The sequence below is a fragment of the Phyllostomus hastatus genome, unplaced genomic scaffold (genome assembly GCF_019186645.2).
Source record: "Phyllostomus hastatus isolate PE091 unplaced genomic scaffold, TTU_PhHast_1.1 phas_contig_86, whole genome shotgun sequence".
In the NCBI taxonomy this organism is placed as follows: Eukaryota; Metazoa; Chordata; class Mammalia; order Chiroptera; family Phyllostomidae; genus Phyllostomus; species Phyllostomus hastatus.
In genome coordinates this window covers 64,418,257-64,434,153 of record NW_025333977.1, presented here as the reverse complement: position 1 = coordinate 64,434,153, position 15,897 = coordinate 64,418,257, and the positions used below count along the sequence as shown (strand labels likewise).

Sequence of the window (15,897 nt, the reverse complement as noted above, 5' to 3'; positions counted from 1 at the left end):
AATGCATTTATGGGCATAGCGATAGCTTCATAAGGAAAATTTAACAAAGATGATCTATACTAGAATATATGAAAAAAGCAATCATTTTTATTGAAGAGCATAGCTAGGCTGTGTATGTGTGTTGAATTTATTAAACACACTTGTTATAATCTAAGACACTTAAGTCTTTTTTTATGATCAAGAGGGATGTCTATCAATGTGGTAATGTGGCATAGCTAGTTATGTTGGCTAGCTATGGCTATTCATGGCTAAAAATACCACACATCACATAAAACAATTTCCAGTAGCACCAGGCTAGTTGCCACCATCATGTCCCACTTTCCTTAATAGTTGGCAGCTATGAGCTACAAACTGACAGTAATCCTTCCCTGCTAACAATTCATGAATCAGCACAAGTTCTAGGTCCTCTCATTCCTCCAACTCTATGCCCATGATTACTGTGATACAAGAAGGGGAGAAAGGTCCACCATTTGGAAAGACTGTTAACACCTTGTTTAGGCGAGTAAATGAGGAATCTCTCTCTCACTTAATAATTATAAACTGAAACAAGCCCAGTCCCTCTTTTCTCCTGTTGCGAATGCTAATCTCTTAATTTTGTTCATTCTTGTTAATATCTACAATTTTGCTCCTACTTCTTTTTAAGAACTAGGAAATAGCTGGGTATCATAGTCTTATTTCTTATTTTTCAATAGGCTATACGTTTTTAGACTCCGTTGATTCAGTTAGGTTGTATAGTTATTTGTGTGTAATAGGCTCTTCCACAGCAATACACAGCAGAAAATTCTTTCTGACAAGCCATAGCAAGTTTAATTGAGTCATGACATATTCCATCATATAGCTTCCAGTGAGGCAAACAGTCCTTTTCCTAAGGTAGCATATGCTTTTGCAATTTCAACGTGACTATATGGTCTCACATGACTGAGGAAATGACTTCCTTCATTTATGAAGTTACAGAAAGGTATGGAGTTAATATTTGATTGAGTTAATTAAACAGGTAAATTTTACTAGGCTTTCTTTCTCCCTAAATTTAGTCAAATCTATTTTTTAAAAAACTTAGCACTGAATTACAGGCTAATTTAAATATTTTTTAATCTATTGTTTAAGCATTTCCTAATGAGAATCCCAAATCAATTCTTTTCCATTTTATTTTAAATGTCACATAGTAAGTACAATAACAGAAACTATTCTATCAACATAGTATTTCTTTGTTTTTATTAAATTTTGAGGTAACTGGCTAATAAATATAAATTTCAGGTGTAAACTGGTGCAGCCACTATGGAAAACAGTATGAAGTTTCTTTAAAAAATTAAAAATATAATTACTATATAATCCAGCAATTCCTTTTTTGGATTTACTCTGTGTTTACTCCCAGAATATGAAAATTAATTAATTTGTAAAAATTTTATTTGATTCACTCCCAGACTTTGCAGCCAGAAGCCATTTCAAATTATGACATTCTTTTTAATGTTTTCAGGACAGGTGCTATTAGGGCTTTCAGAACAAGTAGTACATTATCAGCAGATATTAGTTACCTTATGAACTTTCATTCGAATATCCTTCAGATACCCACAGGACCTATAGCTCCATTGTCAGCCTGAGAGTAGCATCAGTAATGGGCATCATCCTTACTTCCCTGCACGATGCAGCAATAAGCAAGCAAAGGGAGACTATAAACCACTGATTTGAACCATATAAATGGGTTGAAAATAAATTGTGCTGTTATATTTGTCCCCAAAGCCAAGTTTACCTAGCACACACATAATACAAATAGCCCACTCATTGCATCAAAGGACTTCCTGGTACCTAATAAAATAGTTGCTATTTGTTCCAATTTTCTCTTTGTATTCCAGATAAGTTGTGTATTAGCCTATGCAGATTATCTGATGCTCATCTCCCAAGATAAAACCTAGTTGGATAAGGGCTTATTAGATTTGTGATTACTTCATTTAGTCATGTAGCAAAAATTCTGGTCTCTATTATTTTTTGCCTACTCACATTGTATAAAAGGATATTTTTCACAATACTGCTTAGGGGTAACATGCAATGTTGAGGATAAGGCTATATGGATATATGTAATTGAATAAAGAACTGTAGGCTGCCTTGATTTCAAACCACAGATAATATCTGATGCTTTAAAAATTCAATACAAACCATTTAAATGGATTACATTTATTCATAGTCTATTTCTGAAAGTAGTGGCTATTCAGTGTGCTGGTGGCATAAAGAAGTAAATGTGTTGGTAAAAAGAAAAAAAACTGAATTTTTATAAAGCTATTTTGAAAGTAACTCAATACCACAGAAAGTAATATCCATTATTCTTTGCTTTTCAGTTGATGCTGCAAGGCTACTCCAAATTTTTATTCTTCAGTTCAGCATCTGCAAAAAAAGGCAGGCACAGAATACCTCACTGGGATATTTCTGGGTATGACAATCACAAGAAATAATTCTTTAGAACACACCCTGAAACATTTCAAAGGTTTTTTACCCCAAATATTGACTAACCCTGGATGTCCCTGGAATAGGAAACTCCATTAGAAAACTGAGCAAGGGAGAATAAAGGTAAAGCCAGTTATAATCTTGAGGGTTCCTATAACCTATATCCTGTGAGACAGCACAGTGCAGGGAGAAGGGCCTGGCCTTTGAAGCTATTTTTGTTTTGTTTTTTTTTTTTTAAAGATTTTATTTATCTCTAAAGAGATGGTAAGGGAGGGAGAAAGAGAGAGAAACATCAATGTGTGAGAGATACAATGATTGGTTGCCTTTTGCATGCCCCCAACTGGGAACCTGGGCCACAACCCAGGCATGTGCCTTGACTAAGAATCGAACCATCAACTTTTTGGTTCATGGGCTGGCACTCAATCCACTGACCATACCAGCCAGGGCTGAAGCTAGTTCTTGGATCCACCCATTATAACCTCAGCAAGCTACAAATAGCACTAAGCTTGGATTTTCTCATTCACAAAAGGTGATTAAAATATTCAGTCCTGAAGATGTTTAAAAGATCAAAAAGGATAACATATAAGTAATGTAACCAAATATTTAATGCTACATAACAGTTGCTTCATTATAACTATTAATAATGTAAACATATATACACAAATATTCATATACTAAGTATTCATATATATATAGTTGCACTTTTTCAGTAATCAAAGGAAGGTCTAATCCAATGGCACACTGAGTACTCAGAATAGGCTTCATGGCAATATGTTGGGAAAATGATGACATTCAACAAAATGCACTATAAAAATTTGCTTTGTAATTAACCTACTCAGAATGAATGCACTTTTTAAACCTATAATATCTAAAGCCAGGATTTCAAATAAAAAAAAACAATAAACACACACACAAATATTTTTTCCATTGTCATTAGTCTTTTACATTAACCTGGTATATCTTATTGAGTCTAAGAGATCCTACTTTTCTTTAAACATATTGATTAAATACAAAGAAAAAATGGTTAATGGAATAGAGGTATAAAACTAAACTTCTTCCTAGGACTTCCCAATTACAGGAACCCAGTTACACATGCTTGCAAAACAAACAAAAAAGTTAATGAGCAAATAGTTCTAGTTTAAGTATACAGAGCATAATAATTCAAAAGGATTCAGCTTCAGCAGAATTTTATACAGAGTTTATTTTTTAAAAAAAAGCTAATTTCCAAATAGATATAATCTTTTGAAGTATGCTACATACTTTTTCTTAATAGCTGGAAAAGTATGTTTGGACTCTAAGTAAAGCGATTTCTAGAGAAAACACATGATCCAAACCTGAAACTAAAACCCCAAGTACATATACAGAAATGTGTGCAGTATTCCCAGGATGTATGTAAAGAGGGAGAGCCACTTAGTAAATGTATTGGGTTTTGGTAATAGCATAATCCACTCTCATTAGGCAGCTCCCTCTTGTACATTAATATGTGACATCACACTCTCATATAACATTTCATAGCTGAGTGAAATAAAAAGCCCCTCCAGATTGCAACTATAAGATAATCAGATTCTGTAATGCTCATTATAACTGCAATTATGTAACAAAACTCTCCAAAAATAGTTCAGTTATTGCAGTTATTAATCATTCGGTTTTGTTTCAAGTACTTGCTTTATAGTCTGCTGGATAGACTCCATTATTCTACAAGCTGAATGTCGACATTCAAACATGTGCATGTGAATCTGCTGTTCTAATGGCCTTTCGGCATAATTTACCCTTTCGGTTTGTCGTTGTGAATGCAAAAAAGTAGAGAAATAAAGCTGGTGTTGTAAGAGTCACTGATCTTTGCAGTAAACAGAAGGTGGTCCTTAACAAAAAACAACTTAGCAAATAAGAAACTTTTTTGCTAGAACCAGAAATAGTGCTGCTTAAGAAGTTAGTCTCAGAATACCAATCATTTCTTACAGAAAAAGGTGGAGGAAAACTCTTGAAGAATCTATGTTTTTATAAGGAGAAAAATTATAAGAGGGCCAGCAAATGTGCATTTTTAAAGGTTCAAAGTACCAACATCACGGATAGAATGTATTTCTAGACATTCTGTGCATAAAAGCAGGTAGACTAATTTAACTACAAAATGCCAAGTAAAAGACAGCAGATTTATTATACAAACACCATCTGTACCACCTTAAATCATGGTTATAGATACATTTCTAGAAAAATATACACCTGGAAAATTCTCAAGCCTAATCTCTGAGATGCCAGAGAATTAACTAAATAGGATTCCAAAACAGACCCAGAGATAGCAACTCCATAATTATTTAAATATTAACATGTAGAGAGACTAGAAAAATAAGTAATAATACATTGACATAGTTTATAAAATTCACATCACTAATTTCAGAGAGTCCATGATTTTTTCAATTTGGCTACATACATTGGGCCCCAGGCTTTGCCCTTTTCTGGAATCACCAAGAGTCCACATTCCTGGCCGGTGGGAGCAAATGTGAAGTCTTGGGAACAAGTCCTTGCCATTTCTTTAATGTCCACAGGCATGATATTACTGTAGGAATTTAAAATTTCACAGATCACATCTTGATTTTCTGCCTTGGAAAGCGTGCATGTAGAGTACACAAGTAACCCTCCAGGGCGTAATGCCTTAATCGCAGACCTGCATGTAATCAGGAAAACACGTTAGATTGGTTAGGTACGTGAAAAGCAAACTAGGGGGTCTGAGGTCAAGGAAACTTACATTCATGAAACAACTTATGCTGACTCAGACTGCAATAACTTTGGATGTTTTCTTGCCTTACAACTGTTTCATTTTAATGTACCTGTGCATGGCTAGGAAAATGGTAATCAAATCAATGAACATGGGAAAGACAGACAGTATATTTGACTGATTTGCTGTTTTGTTCTTTTGAGGACAGTAGGATCAGGGTAGAATATGAAATAATAGGCTTGTCTCTGACTACACTGAGTGGTAAGCATGGGCAGGTGGAGTGGACCAGCTGGACTTCAGGAGAGGGGTTAGGGCACAGGCATAGTTGAAGTCATGTGAATAAGTAGGATTTCCCACTTATTCCTAAAAAAAGTGGACTATAGGCAGACACTCAGAGAATGTCTGTATTTAAAAGAAGGAAGAAATTAGAAAAGAAATTAAGACTTCACCAGATGAAAGTGTAGTTTATAGGAAGAAAGGTTTATTTGTGTGTGTGTGTGTGTTTGTTTTTGAAGAGAAGACCTATACATATTTACAAATGCAGTTGCAGCAGAGGAGCCGTCTCAGGCTTCAGAGTGCAGATGCAGAAGTTAGCCTTTGAAAAGATGGGGTTCTGTTCTTCATGGGAAACAGGATGGGAGCATGAACATGGAACCAGGCTGTTTTAAGGTAAATGAAGGTTCAGGATAAACAGGCTTGATAAGAAGAGTGGAGTGGGAAGCAAGGTCATCCACTGAAACATAAAGCTAGAAAAGTTTTAGTCCAGCTGCTGTGGTAAAACTTCAGAGCAATTACTAATCAATACCTCAAATACATGAAAAAATAAATCATGTTCCAGAACCTTTACTGGGTTTAAGAGTACAGTCAGCCCCATGTCTCCCATTTATATTTAAATAACAAGAGCACATACCAGTAACAGAGGTCTATAAATAAAGATCTACATAGCAAACAGTTATTTGCAGATGTGATTAAATGAAGGCTCTTGAGATGGAAAGATCATTCTGGATTATCTGTGTGGGCCTAATGTAATTACAAAGATCCTTACAAGTGGAAAAGGGAAGCAGGAGAATCAGAGAAAGAAAGATAATCACTGATGCTAAGGCTGGAATGACAGGTTTGCTGGCCAAAGGCCAAGGAATGTGAGCTGTTTCCAGAAGGTGGAAAAGGTAAGGAAATTATTTCGGGCTGCTATAACAAACATGCCACAGACTGGGTGATTTAAACCATGTAAGCACGTATTTCTCACAGTTCTGGAGACTGGGAAGTCCAAGATCAAGGCACTGGCAGGTTTGGCATCTGATGAAGACCTGCTTCTAGGTTCACAGATGGTCACTGTGCCCTCACATGGCAAAAGGGAGAGGGAGCTCACTGTAGTCTTTTTTATTAAGGGCACTAATCCCACTCATGAGGGCTCCACCCTCATAACCTAATCACCCCTGAAATCTCCATTACCCAATACCATCACCTTTGGAATTAGGAGTTCCACATATAAATTTTGGGCCTGGGGGTAGGTGTAGGGGGCACAAGCACTCAGCCTAATGCACTCCCCTAGAGCTTCCTGAAGTAACTGTAGCTCTGCTAGCACCTTGATTTTAAAGCTATGACTTCTAGAAGAATAAGATTGTGGTAATTTGTTATAGCAGCAATAAGAAACAAATGCATACTCGGTGATGGTATTTTTTTATTTGTTTAATAATGATATACTAAGGCATCGGTAGATTTTGCTAAAACCGTATGTTACAACTGTACTCATTTTGGATCATTTTCTACTGACTACAGTAATGGATAAAATATTTTCTTTTAAAAAGTTAGATTACTGTGCAAGGAATATACGCAGATTATCTGTAAAGTTGTAGCATTTGGTCCTAGTTCTACGATTAGCCAAGCCAATGCCTAGTCAAGTAAGTATAATCCTTTCTCATTACAGTTATACAAAAGTACATAGAAGCCTTATCATTTACAAACAGTATGTTTCTCACTTGATGCAAATTTAAATTAATTTCTACAATGTTGCAGATGCTGGCTGATTCTTCTGCTTTTTTTCATTACAACGTTCATAACTTATCTTTCTAAAATTAGGTTGGTATAACTTAACTGGTCTCATTAATTTCTAAACAAGGAAATTGTTTAAAAAGGCTTTATTACAAACTGGATTAATCTCAACATCCTAGGGCAAAATGTTAGGGATTCCTGTCAAATGGTTTGTTGCTGTTTTGCTGCTGATGACTGTTCTTTAAGTACCATTTCTATCCTTTGGCTTGTAGTAGTGGGAGATTTTAAAAATGCCATCATTTGTATTTAAAGATCAGGGAAAACAGGCAATGAGAGAAAGAAAAAAAAAAAAACAAACCTCACTCCCAGGGTTCATAAAGCCAAGACCTTTCTATGCTAAACATTATTTTATGCCATAAAAGGCAGTTTTTCTCATAAACTGAACCAGTCCAATATTTGAGTTTACTACTGGTTTTGGAGAAAGTATAACTCTATTTCTATATTAGCATTTACCAATGCATATAAGAGTTTCTTTGCTTTTGATACAAAAATGGCTCTAGGTGCTCAATTTTAATTAAGGCTGGAATATTTAACAACTCTATAATCAAATTAGTTCAATGATTTAAAAAACAATACTTCTGGTACTGATATTCCATTAAAAATCAAAAGATAAATTTATTATATATTTTACAATATACTAAAGGAAAATTAGCACATGCTTAAAATATATGAACATAAATGTACAGTACTCTGGCCACTACAGTGGCCTAGGATAAATCATCTGGCCTAGGATAAATCATCTGCTTCCATAACACTTCACAAGTTTTAAAACAGTCCATCAGAATATAATAAGTATTATTATAGGTTTCATTCAAATCATAAAAGGACTATATATGTATTTGCAAGACAGACAGTAAGGTGTGAGAAAGGTTGTATTGTTTCAGGTGAAAAATGGTAAGAACTCAAGAAAGATACTGCTTAGTAGTTCTTAACAAGCCTAGTAAGAAATTTTAAATTCTGGAGGATGAAAAAAAACACTTAGAAGTTAGAAAGACTTGAGTAGCACCTAATACCGGAAAAATCGTGGTAATGACCATATGGAAAGATAAGGCAGGATTAGAAAAGAAAAACAAGACTTGCTGGAGCTGGGTTCTAACAGAAGGCAAAAGGTTTTCTATGCTTATGAAAATTTCTGTGCTATGCAAAGTTATTCTTTTTTTTCCTCACCTGAGGATATGTTTATTGATTTTAGAGAGAGGATGGGAGAGACAAAAAGAAACACTGATGCAAAAGAGAAGCGTCAATTGGTTGCTTCCCATATGTGCTGACTGGGGATTGGACCCGCAACCTTTTGGTATAAAGCATGACACTCCAACCACTGCACCACCTGGCCAGGGCAAAATTATTTATTTTGAAAAAAATAAGATGAAGGAAAACCATACAACTAAGCAGCATCCATTTTGGCATGATATACTCTGCTAATCTCCAAATTAGCTGTCTTTTGACTTCTTTTATGGCTTAACAAGACCCTGAGTAATGAGTTATTGTTTACCTGTGCTACAGCACTAGGTTGTATGAAATTACTCAAAAATCAAATTGTATTTTGACTGACAAGCATTCTCTACCACTGAACTGTAACTGATGCTAAAAAACAGGTTCACAGAGCGTTCTAATCATACCAGTACAGGGCAGAGAAAGATGTTATGAGTAACTACAGCAGATAAAGCAAAAGAATTATTTTGATCAGATTAGGTACAAGGCAAACCTAATACTTTGAACTGAAATGAGAACTAGTAGACATTATTTTTGGTTTTGTATAATTATTCAATACACAATGTCCAACTATAATGTAGAGCTACGGAAGTATTTCTAAAGGAAGCAGACTTGGCACATAGTAAGATCCTTCTATCATTTTCCTGAAACATATATATTCCCTTCAGAAGCCTCCTATCTAAGTGCTGATTAAGCTTAGCTCTTCTTGAAGTAAGATTCTATCTCACAACACTGTTGTAGGAAATAAAGCTGACCCTGATTATAATAGAGCATAAAATAGAATGGGAAATGATTTTACCCAAAGTACTCCTAGCAGAGAAAGAATAATGGCTTTTTGGCCACAGAATGTATGCCAGATACCCTACTGCTTTATGGCAGAGGTTGGCTGGACAAAATTCTCCAAATCTTTAATTGTCTTTCAGTGTATTATGGAATAGGCTGAAATACATTCTGTGTTTGAACCACTTAGTTAATAAAGCAGCTAAAAACATATCAAAACATATTCTAAAAAATAAAGCTATTAAATGGAATATAATGTTAAGTTAAAATTTCCCTATTTACAAACAGAAAACTTATTGATTTTTGGCAGTTCAGAGTGTACCTAAATGGTACTTTAGGTCTACTATGTCTTATAAGACTACTGTGAAACCCAAAAAGCTCTACAACTTACAGTTTTTCCTTAAGTTTGAGGAAGATTCATTTGGCCTCAAAATCTGACCTAAATTGATATAAAGCTATTCATGGTCAATACTTAACCCCTGTGGTATAACTTATTCATATGTTTTTCTGAACACATACTGTTTGACTACAGGGTGCTACCCCAAATACTACTGGGTGAGGTGATTTACCAAGTATGTATATTACCTTTTAAAAAACACAAAAAGCCCTGGCCAGTGTGGATCAGTTGGTTGGAGCATCACCCTATAAGACAAAAGGTCGAGGGCATGTGCCTAGGTTGTGGGTTTAGTCTCCAGTTGGGGCACATACGAGGCAACTGATGTTTCTCTCTTGCAGCGATGTTTCTCTCCCTCTCTTTCTCCCTTCCCCTCTTTCTAAATTAATAAGCATGTCCTTGGTCGAGGATAAAATAAATAAATCCAAACACAAAGATGGAATTCTGAAACACATCTGGCCTCCAAGGTTTTGAATAATATTTTGTACTTGTATTTTAGATTCAAATGAGTTGTAAATATCTTCTGTACTGTATCGACATGAAGAATTAGTCCCATCGTTATTTGATGAAAGCTTAATTTAATTACTTTTTAAAAGTAAACCACTTAAACACTAACTTAAAAAGCATCCGAAAGGCGAATCTGCAGTCTATGTGAAGAAGTCCATCAGTGTTTCCTTATTCTAATACAAAGAAAGAAGGAAAACGGGATTGTTTTTATGTTCTATCAACACACCAAGGCTTCCTTAGCACTACCCCACATGCCCCTGGCAAAAAGGGTGTTTTAATTCGTATGTTTGTTATTTTTAAAAGAACACTCTGTACAATCAATAACAAAGCCACTTTCTCAGGAGTTCATTCTGTCATTTTGTTCAGTGCCTTTCATTGAATTTCTCCATCCCTGAAAGATCTGCTTAGAGAAAAATAGAAAATCAAGTCCCAAGAGTCATTTAAGATACTGGCTTAGAAACAAGAAGAGAAAGTATTGCTTTCCCGGCACAAGAAGAGAGACCACTTTTATATTTCCAGACTAGTCTATGTAGCTTTCCAACTATTAGTAAAGTGTGATGACTCAGGAAAATAAAAGAAAAATAATTACCCAATTTTAACATCTTGAAGAAAAAAAAGTATTATTTTAATGAAAGAGTAAGCTCCATGACCTTGAAAAACTAAACAAACTAAAAACTAAAACATCTTGGAGCCCCGACAGCTGTCAAAGTCCCAAAGGGAGGGAATTTCAAACTTAACGATAATTGAAAACATGATGTAGGAGGGTGTCCTGTTGTTTCTATGGCAAATTTCTGAATCTCAGAGAATGTTATTTTTATAAATAGCTATTAAAACAACCTAACACATTTTTAAAATATAAATTCCACTTTTCTGTTCTATTCTTGAGGTCCTTGATTAGAAATTTGGCATTCAGCTGGAAGGGTCAGTATTAATTATATCACTAAATTTAACTATTTTTTTCATTTAAAAAGACTGAGTCCAAATTGCAGAAGGAAACAATCAGCACAGCAATAGTGCCATCTTTTGTCCAAAGCAGAAAGTAATTTTCCCCCTTTTCATTATTCCTCATGATTCAACATCAGGAAATACCTAACTTCTTTCTATGTCTTCCTTATAACATGTTTCAAGTTACAATCACTGTCTCTCCTGCAATTTGAGAGGCAGAAGCAATCATAGATGTATATACCCTTGAATTAAGATTAAGATTACAGCTAAACATTACCATGATTAATATATTTATTCCTTACCTTTCTTCCTGTCCCTTTCACTACTATTAAAGCATCAAGGCAACAGCTATCATTCTTTCTGGTGTAAATATGGGGAAGAAATCAAGAGAAATAGATTTAAAGATCCTGTATTGCCACAATACTAGCAAGTCAGTCTGTCCCCCTCATTTTAGAAACCTTAGCATTAACTGTTTGGGTTTTTTTAAAGATTTTATTTACTTATTTTTAGAGAGATGGGGAAGGGAGGGAGAAAGAGAGGGAGTGAAACATCAATGTGTGGTTGCCTCTAGCACACCCCATAGTGGGGATATGGCCTGCAACCCAGGCATGTGCCCTAACTGGGAATCAAACCGGCGATGCTTTGGTTCACAGGCCTGCGCTCAATCCACTAAGCTACACCAGCCAGGCATTAAACATTTTTTTAAAACCAAGTAAGATTGTAGTAATTTAAAAAATTTAAAATTATAGGACCATCGATTCTGCAATCGGTTCCCTGTACCAAATAATATTCAATTAATATCTCCAAGATTCTATATAAGATTACTTTATAGGGTCACTTACAACTTATGTAGAAAACAGTTATATAATTAATACCATGAAAGAAATGTATGAAAGCTGCTGGCAGTCTTTGTATCTTACTGCTCAAATGACAATTTTAACTAAATCCAAAACTGAAAAGGCAATATGCTTCCAAAGGACACTACACACACAGTACATATTCCTCCAAAAGGGATTCTTATTTTTTTAACAGAATAAAAGGTAATGGAATATTATATTTCTGAATCGATGGGAATGTGGATTTGGTCCAGGAATGAAATGAGATGCTGATCCTATGTTAACGAGTGAAGGACAAGTGATGAGCCTAATTAATCATATTACCTGATGTTTATTTGATGCTTAATTTAAAGAGAGCTTAAGCCTCCACACACAGAGCCTTAATAAAACTTTATGGGGTGCACAGGGTAAATAGTCTGACCAATTTATCAAAAGGAGAGTCACAAAGACTTGGTGACTTAACTGAAGTTACACAGCCAATTAATGCAGCACAAAGAGTGCCACAAGCTGAAGCTTTTCAGGGACCACAAGCTTCACCAGTGCTACATGCCCTGAAGCAAATATTACCACTGCTAAAATAAGTATGGAATCTGGGGCAGTAAAACAGAGAATGCCACATGCATACATTTTATCGTCCCAACTGTCCTAAATACTTACTGAAGGTAAAGAATAACTGCTTTTAAACACATTTAACACACAAAAAACTAAGATGTAACAGGTCTGAAAATATGACCTGAGAGTTTTGGCTACCTGCTTCTTTTACAGAGCATACAGCCTTCACCTATTAAAGTGCTATTGCACAGAATTTACGATAAAATAAATGAAAGCAAATACCTCACACTGAGACATATTTTGAACCTCTTCATCACAGACTGACATCTAAATCAGTTTTAAAAAATTTTAACAAATAACTCATTAGAAATTCAAAGCTAGTGATTTCATTAAAATTCCAAATAATTTGGAGTAACTTGGTAATTATTCCAAATAACATGGTAATTCATTTACCCAAATTTTGTTTCCACAACTCTAAAAGGTAGATTAAAATGTTTTCCTCAGAAGTTTGTTGACAAAATGAGTACATAACCAGTTTAAATTGAAAGTCTTATTTTGCAGCCCTCATCTTACTCTACTATTAGATCTTGTCATTCACCCTCAACTTCAAAACACTTTGTATCACTTTGGCCTCCTGGATGTGAGTCTTTGTGTTCATCTCCCACTTTGCTGAAGTTCTCTTCTGGCCTCCTTCTGTACCTTCCCAATTCCTCCCATCCCTTAAATATCAGTCTTCCCCAGAAGAACTTTATCCTTGCTTTCTCTTTTGCTAATGTTAGAGGTCTTACATGTCATTTCAAACATTTCAATCTTTCCATTAAGTTTTGAAACATGAATTATCATTTTCACTTTGTAGATAAGCAAACCAAAGTAAGAGAGTTAAGCAACTTGAACAAGTCCACTCAGTTAGTAAAGGTAGTAAATGTCCAAAATAGGATCTAAATCCTAACACTAGAGCTGCAAGCGTGTGCTCTTAGCCAGTTATCCTTGACACGTTCTTCTCCTTCCCCCCCTAGAGCCAATCAATCACCAAGTTATACTAACTCTCCACTGAAAATACCCTGCAAACCTGACCATGTCTCTATTCCTTTCCCATTCACTTATTTAAGGCCTTTGTCATCTACTTCTTGACCACTGTAAAATCTTTCAAATTGTTTTTTTATTTTAATTGTTGTTCAAGTACAGTTTTCTGCCTTTTACTCCCATTCCAGCCCACCCCCTCATCAAATTGGTTTTCTTGTGAAAGGATTTTCTTGTTAATTTTCTCTGCATCCCCCGCTGTTCTCTGATCAGGTGATTTCCAACTTGTGACAAATATTGGGTTGACAAAATAATTCATTTGTTTTTTTCCATAAGATGACTCTAGTAGTGCTTAGTTGTTTTGAAACTTCATTCAAAACAATTTTTAGATTGTATTGTGACACTGTCATATCAGCATGTCTTTTAAAAAAAAATCAAAACTAGTGAATTTTTGTGTAGCCATTTTAATATTGAAGATGGAAGAAAATGTTCAACACTTTCAGTATTTTATGCTTTATTATTTCAAGAAAGGTGAAAACACAACTAATATGCAAAAGAAGATTTGTGCAGTGTACGGAGAAGATGTCGTGACTGATTGAATTTGTCGAAAGTGGTTTGCAAAGTTTTGTGCTGGAGATTTCTCACTGGATGATGCTCCACAGTCGGGTAGACCAATTGAAGTTGATAGTGATCAAATCAAGACATTAATTGAGAATAATCACCATTATACCATGTGGGAGATAGTTGACATACTCAAAATATCCAAACCAATAAAGTTGTTGTTGAAGATAAAAAATGTGTCTTTTATCTTACAGGAAAAAAAATACATACTTTTTGGCCAACCCAATACTTCTAATTGTTCCTCAATAGCTGTCCTCATTTTCTTCAGTAGTAATGGGATTTTAATTGGGGACAGATAAGGCTAATTTCCTAAACTGCCTTTCACTAAAGGTAGTAATATGACTAAGTCATATTCATGAGATGTGAGTGAAAGTAATGTTGAGTTACGATTTTTCGCTCCTTCCTACAAGTTGAAATTCAGATTAAATAGCAAGAGCTGGCATAGCAACCCTGGACCATGAGGTGGAAGATAGATGGGGCCTCAATCCTTGATGGTTGTGGAGTCTGACAATCAACTGATTGCCAGGACCTTGGAAAGCCTACTCAGACTTTTACTTAACAAACACTACAGGCTAGAAAGCCTGTGATTACAATTTTGTGTGTCAACCTGGCTGTGCCACTGTGCCCAGATATTTGATTAAACATTATTCTGGATGTTTCTGTGAGGATATTTTCAGCTATAATTGACATTTAAATTGGTGGACTTTGAGGAAAGCAAACTGCCCTCTACAAGCTAGTAGACCTGATCCAGTCAGCTGAAGGCCTGAAAAGAACAAAAGACTGACCTTCTTTGAACAGGACAGAATTTGGTCAGCAGATAGCTTTCGGCCTTGACCCACAACATCTGATCTTTTCTGGATCTCCAGGCTGCTCACCCATCCTGCAGATTTTGAACTTGTCAGCCTTCAAAACCATGTGAATCAATTCCTTTAAAAAAATCCCTTTATACACAAACACACACACACACACACAAAACTCACCCTTTGGATTCTGTTTCTCTGGAGAACCCTAACCCAGCCAGTAATCCTTATTATGCCATTGAAAAACACTTAATAAAATCACAGTTTATAATCTCAAAAGACAGATCACATGCTAAACAAAACTTAGATAACACTAGGATGATTAGAAGAAAATCTCAAAATATTAGTATGTGTTAAGGAGAGAAGGCTCAATAAAGATCTTGAGAATTTGGAAGCAGAGATGAAAGGAATACAACTCTGCTAAGGAAGGCTCTCTGCCTGTGAATCTAAAAGTCATAATTTGGGCCTTGAAGGGTTGGAAAAGTCAACAGATTCTGTGCCCCAAAGTGAAGTAGTGATAAAAAAGGTATCCCTGAAGAGCCCGCTCTTACTGAGATAAGGCAGTGGCCTGAAGCCTCACTCAAGCACTTCTGAATAAATGTTCTTGTGTGGGCAACAGGATTCAGTCCAATAGCAAAGATGTTGCTTTCATACCTCACCTAATAAAATGAAACAAACTTTTGATACACACAATGGGAATAAGCTTAAAATATATTATACTGAGGGAAAAGTCCCATACTAAAAAAAAAAGTACATGTCTGATTACATTTTATGTAGTTAGAGAATGGACAAAGTTAATCTATAGTAAAAGAAATCAGAACAGTGGCTGCCTCTGATGAGTGGTGTGAATGGATTCTGAAGGAGCACTAGGAATCTGGGGTGATGAAAATATTCTATATTCACTGGATGGGGTTGTGGGTTACACAAGCCTGTATGTCAAAATTCCTTGAAAACGCCTGGCTGGTGTAGCCCAGTGGATTGATCATGGGCTGCAAACCAAAGTATCCCAGGTTTGATTCCCAGCCAGGG

At 35.5% G+C, this 15,897-nt stretch overlaps 1 protein-coding gene across 5 annotated transcripts in view; it reads right to left on the bottom strand.

Moving 5' to 3' along the window:
- Positions 1 to 2,153: 2,153 nt before the first annotated feature.
- The window catches only part of NSUN3 (NOP2/Sun RNA methyltransferase 3), a 67,074-nt gene continuing 53,330 nt past the window's right edge, over positions 2,154 to 15,897 (bottom strand). For 2 of the 5 annotated variants that reach the window (XM_045850731.1, XM_045850733.1), the window contains exon 6: positions 2,894 to 5,098. In XM_045850731.1, the coding sequence (XP_045706687.1) occupies positions 4,828 to 5,098 (271 nt within the window). In that variant the 3' untranslated portion in view covers positions 2,894 to 4,827. Of the gene's footprint in view, positions 2,377 to 2,893; positions 5,099 to 15,897 lie in introns of those variants that run through there. The other 3 variants (XM_045850732.1, XM_045850735.1, XM_045850736.1) reach the window with 3 other exon arrangements.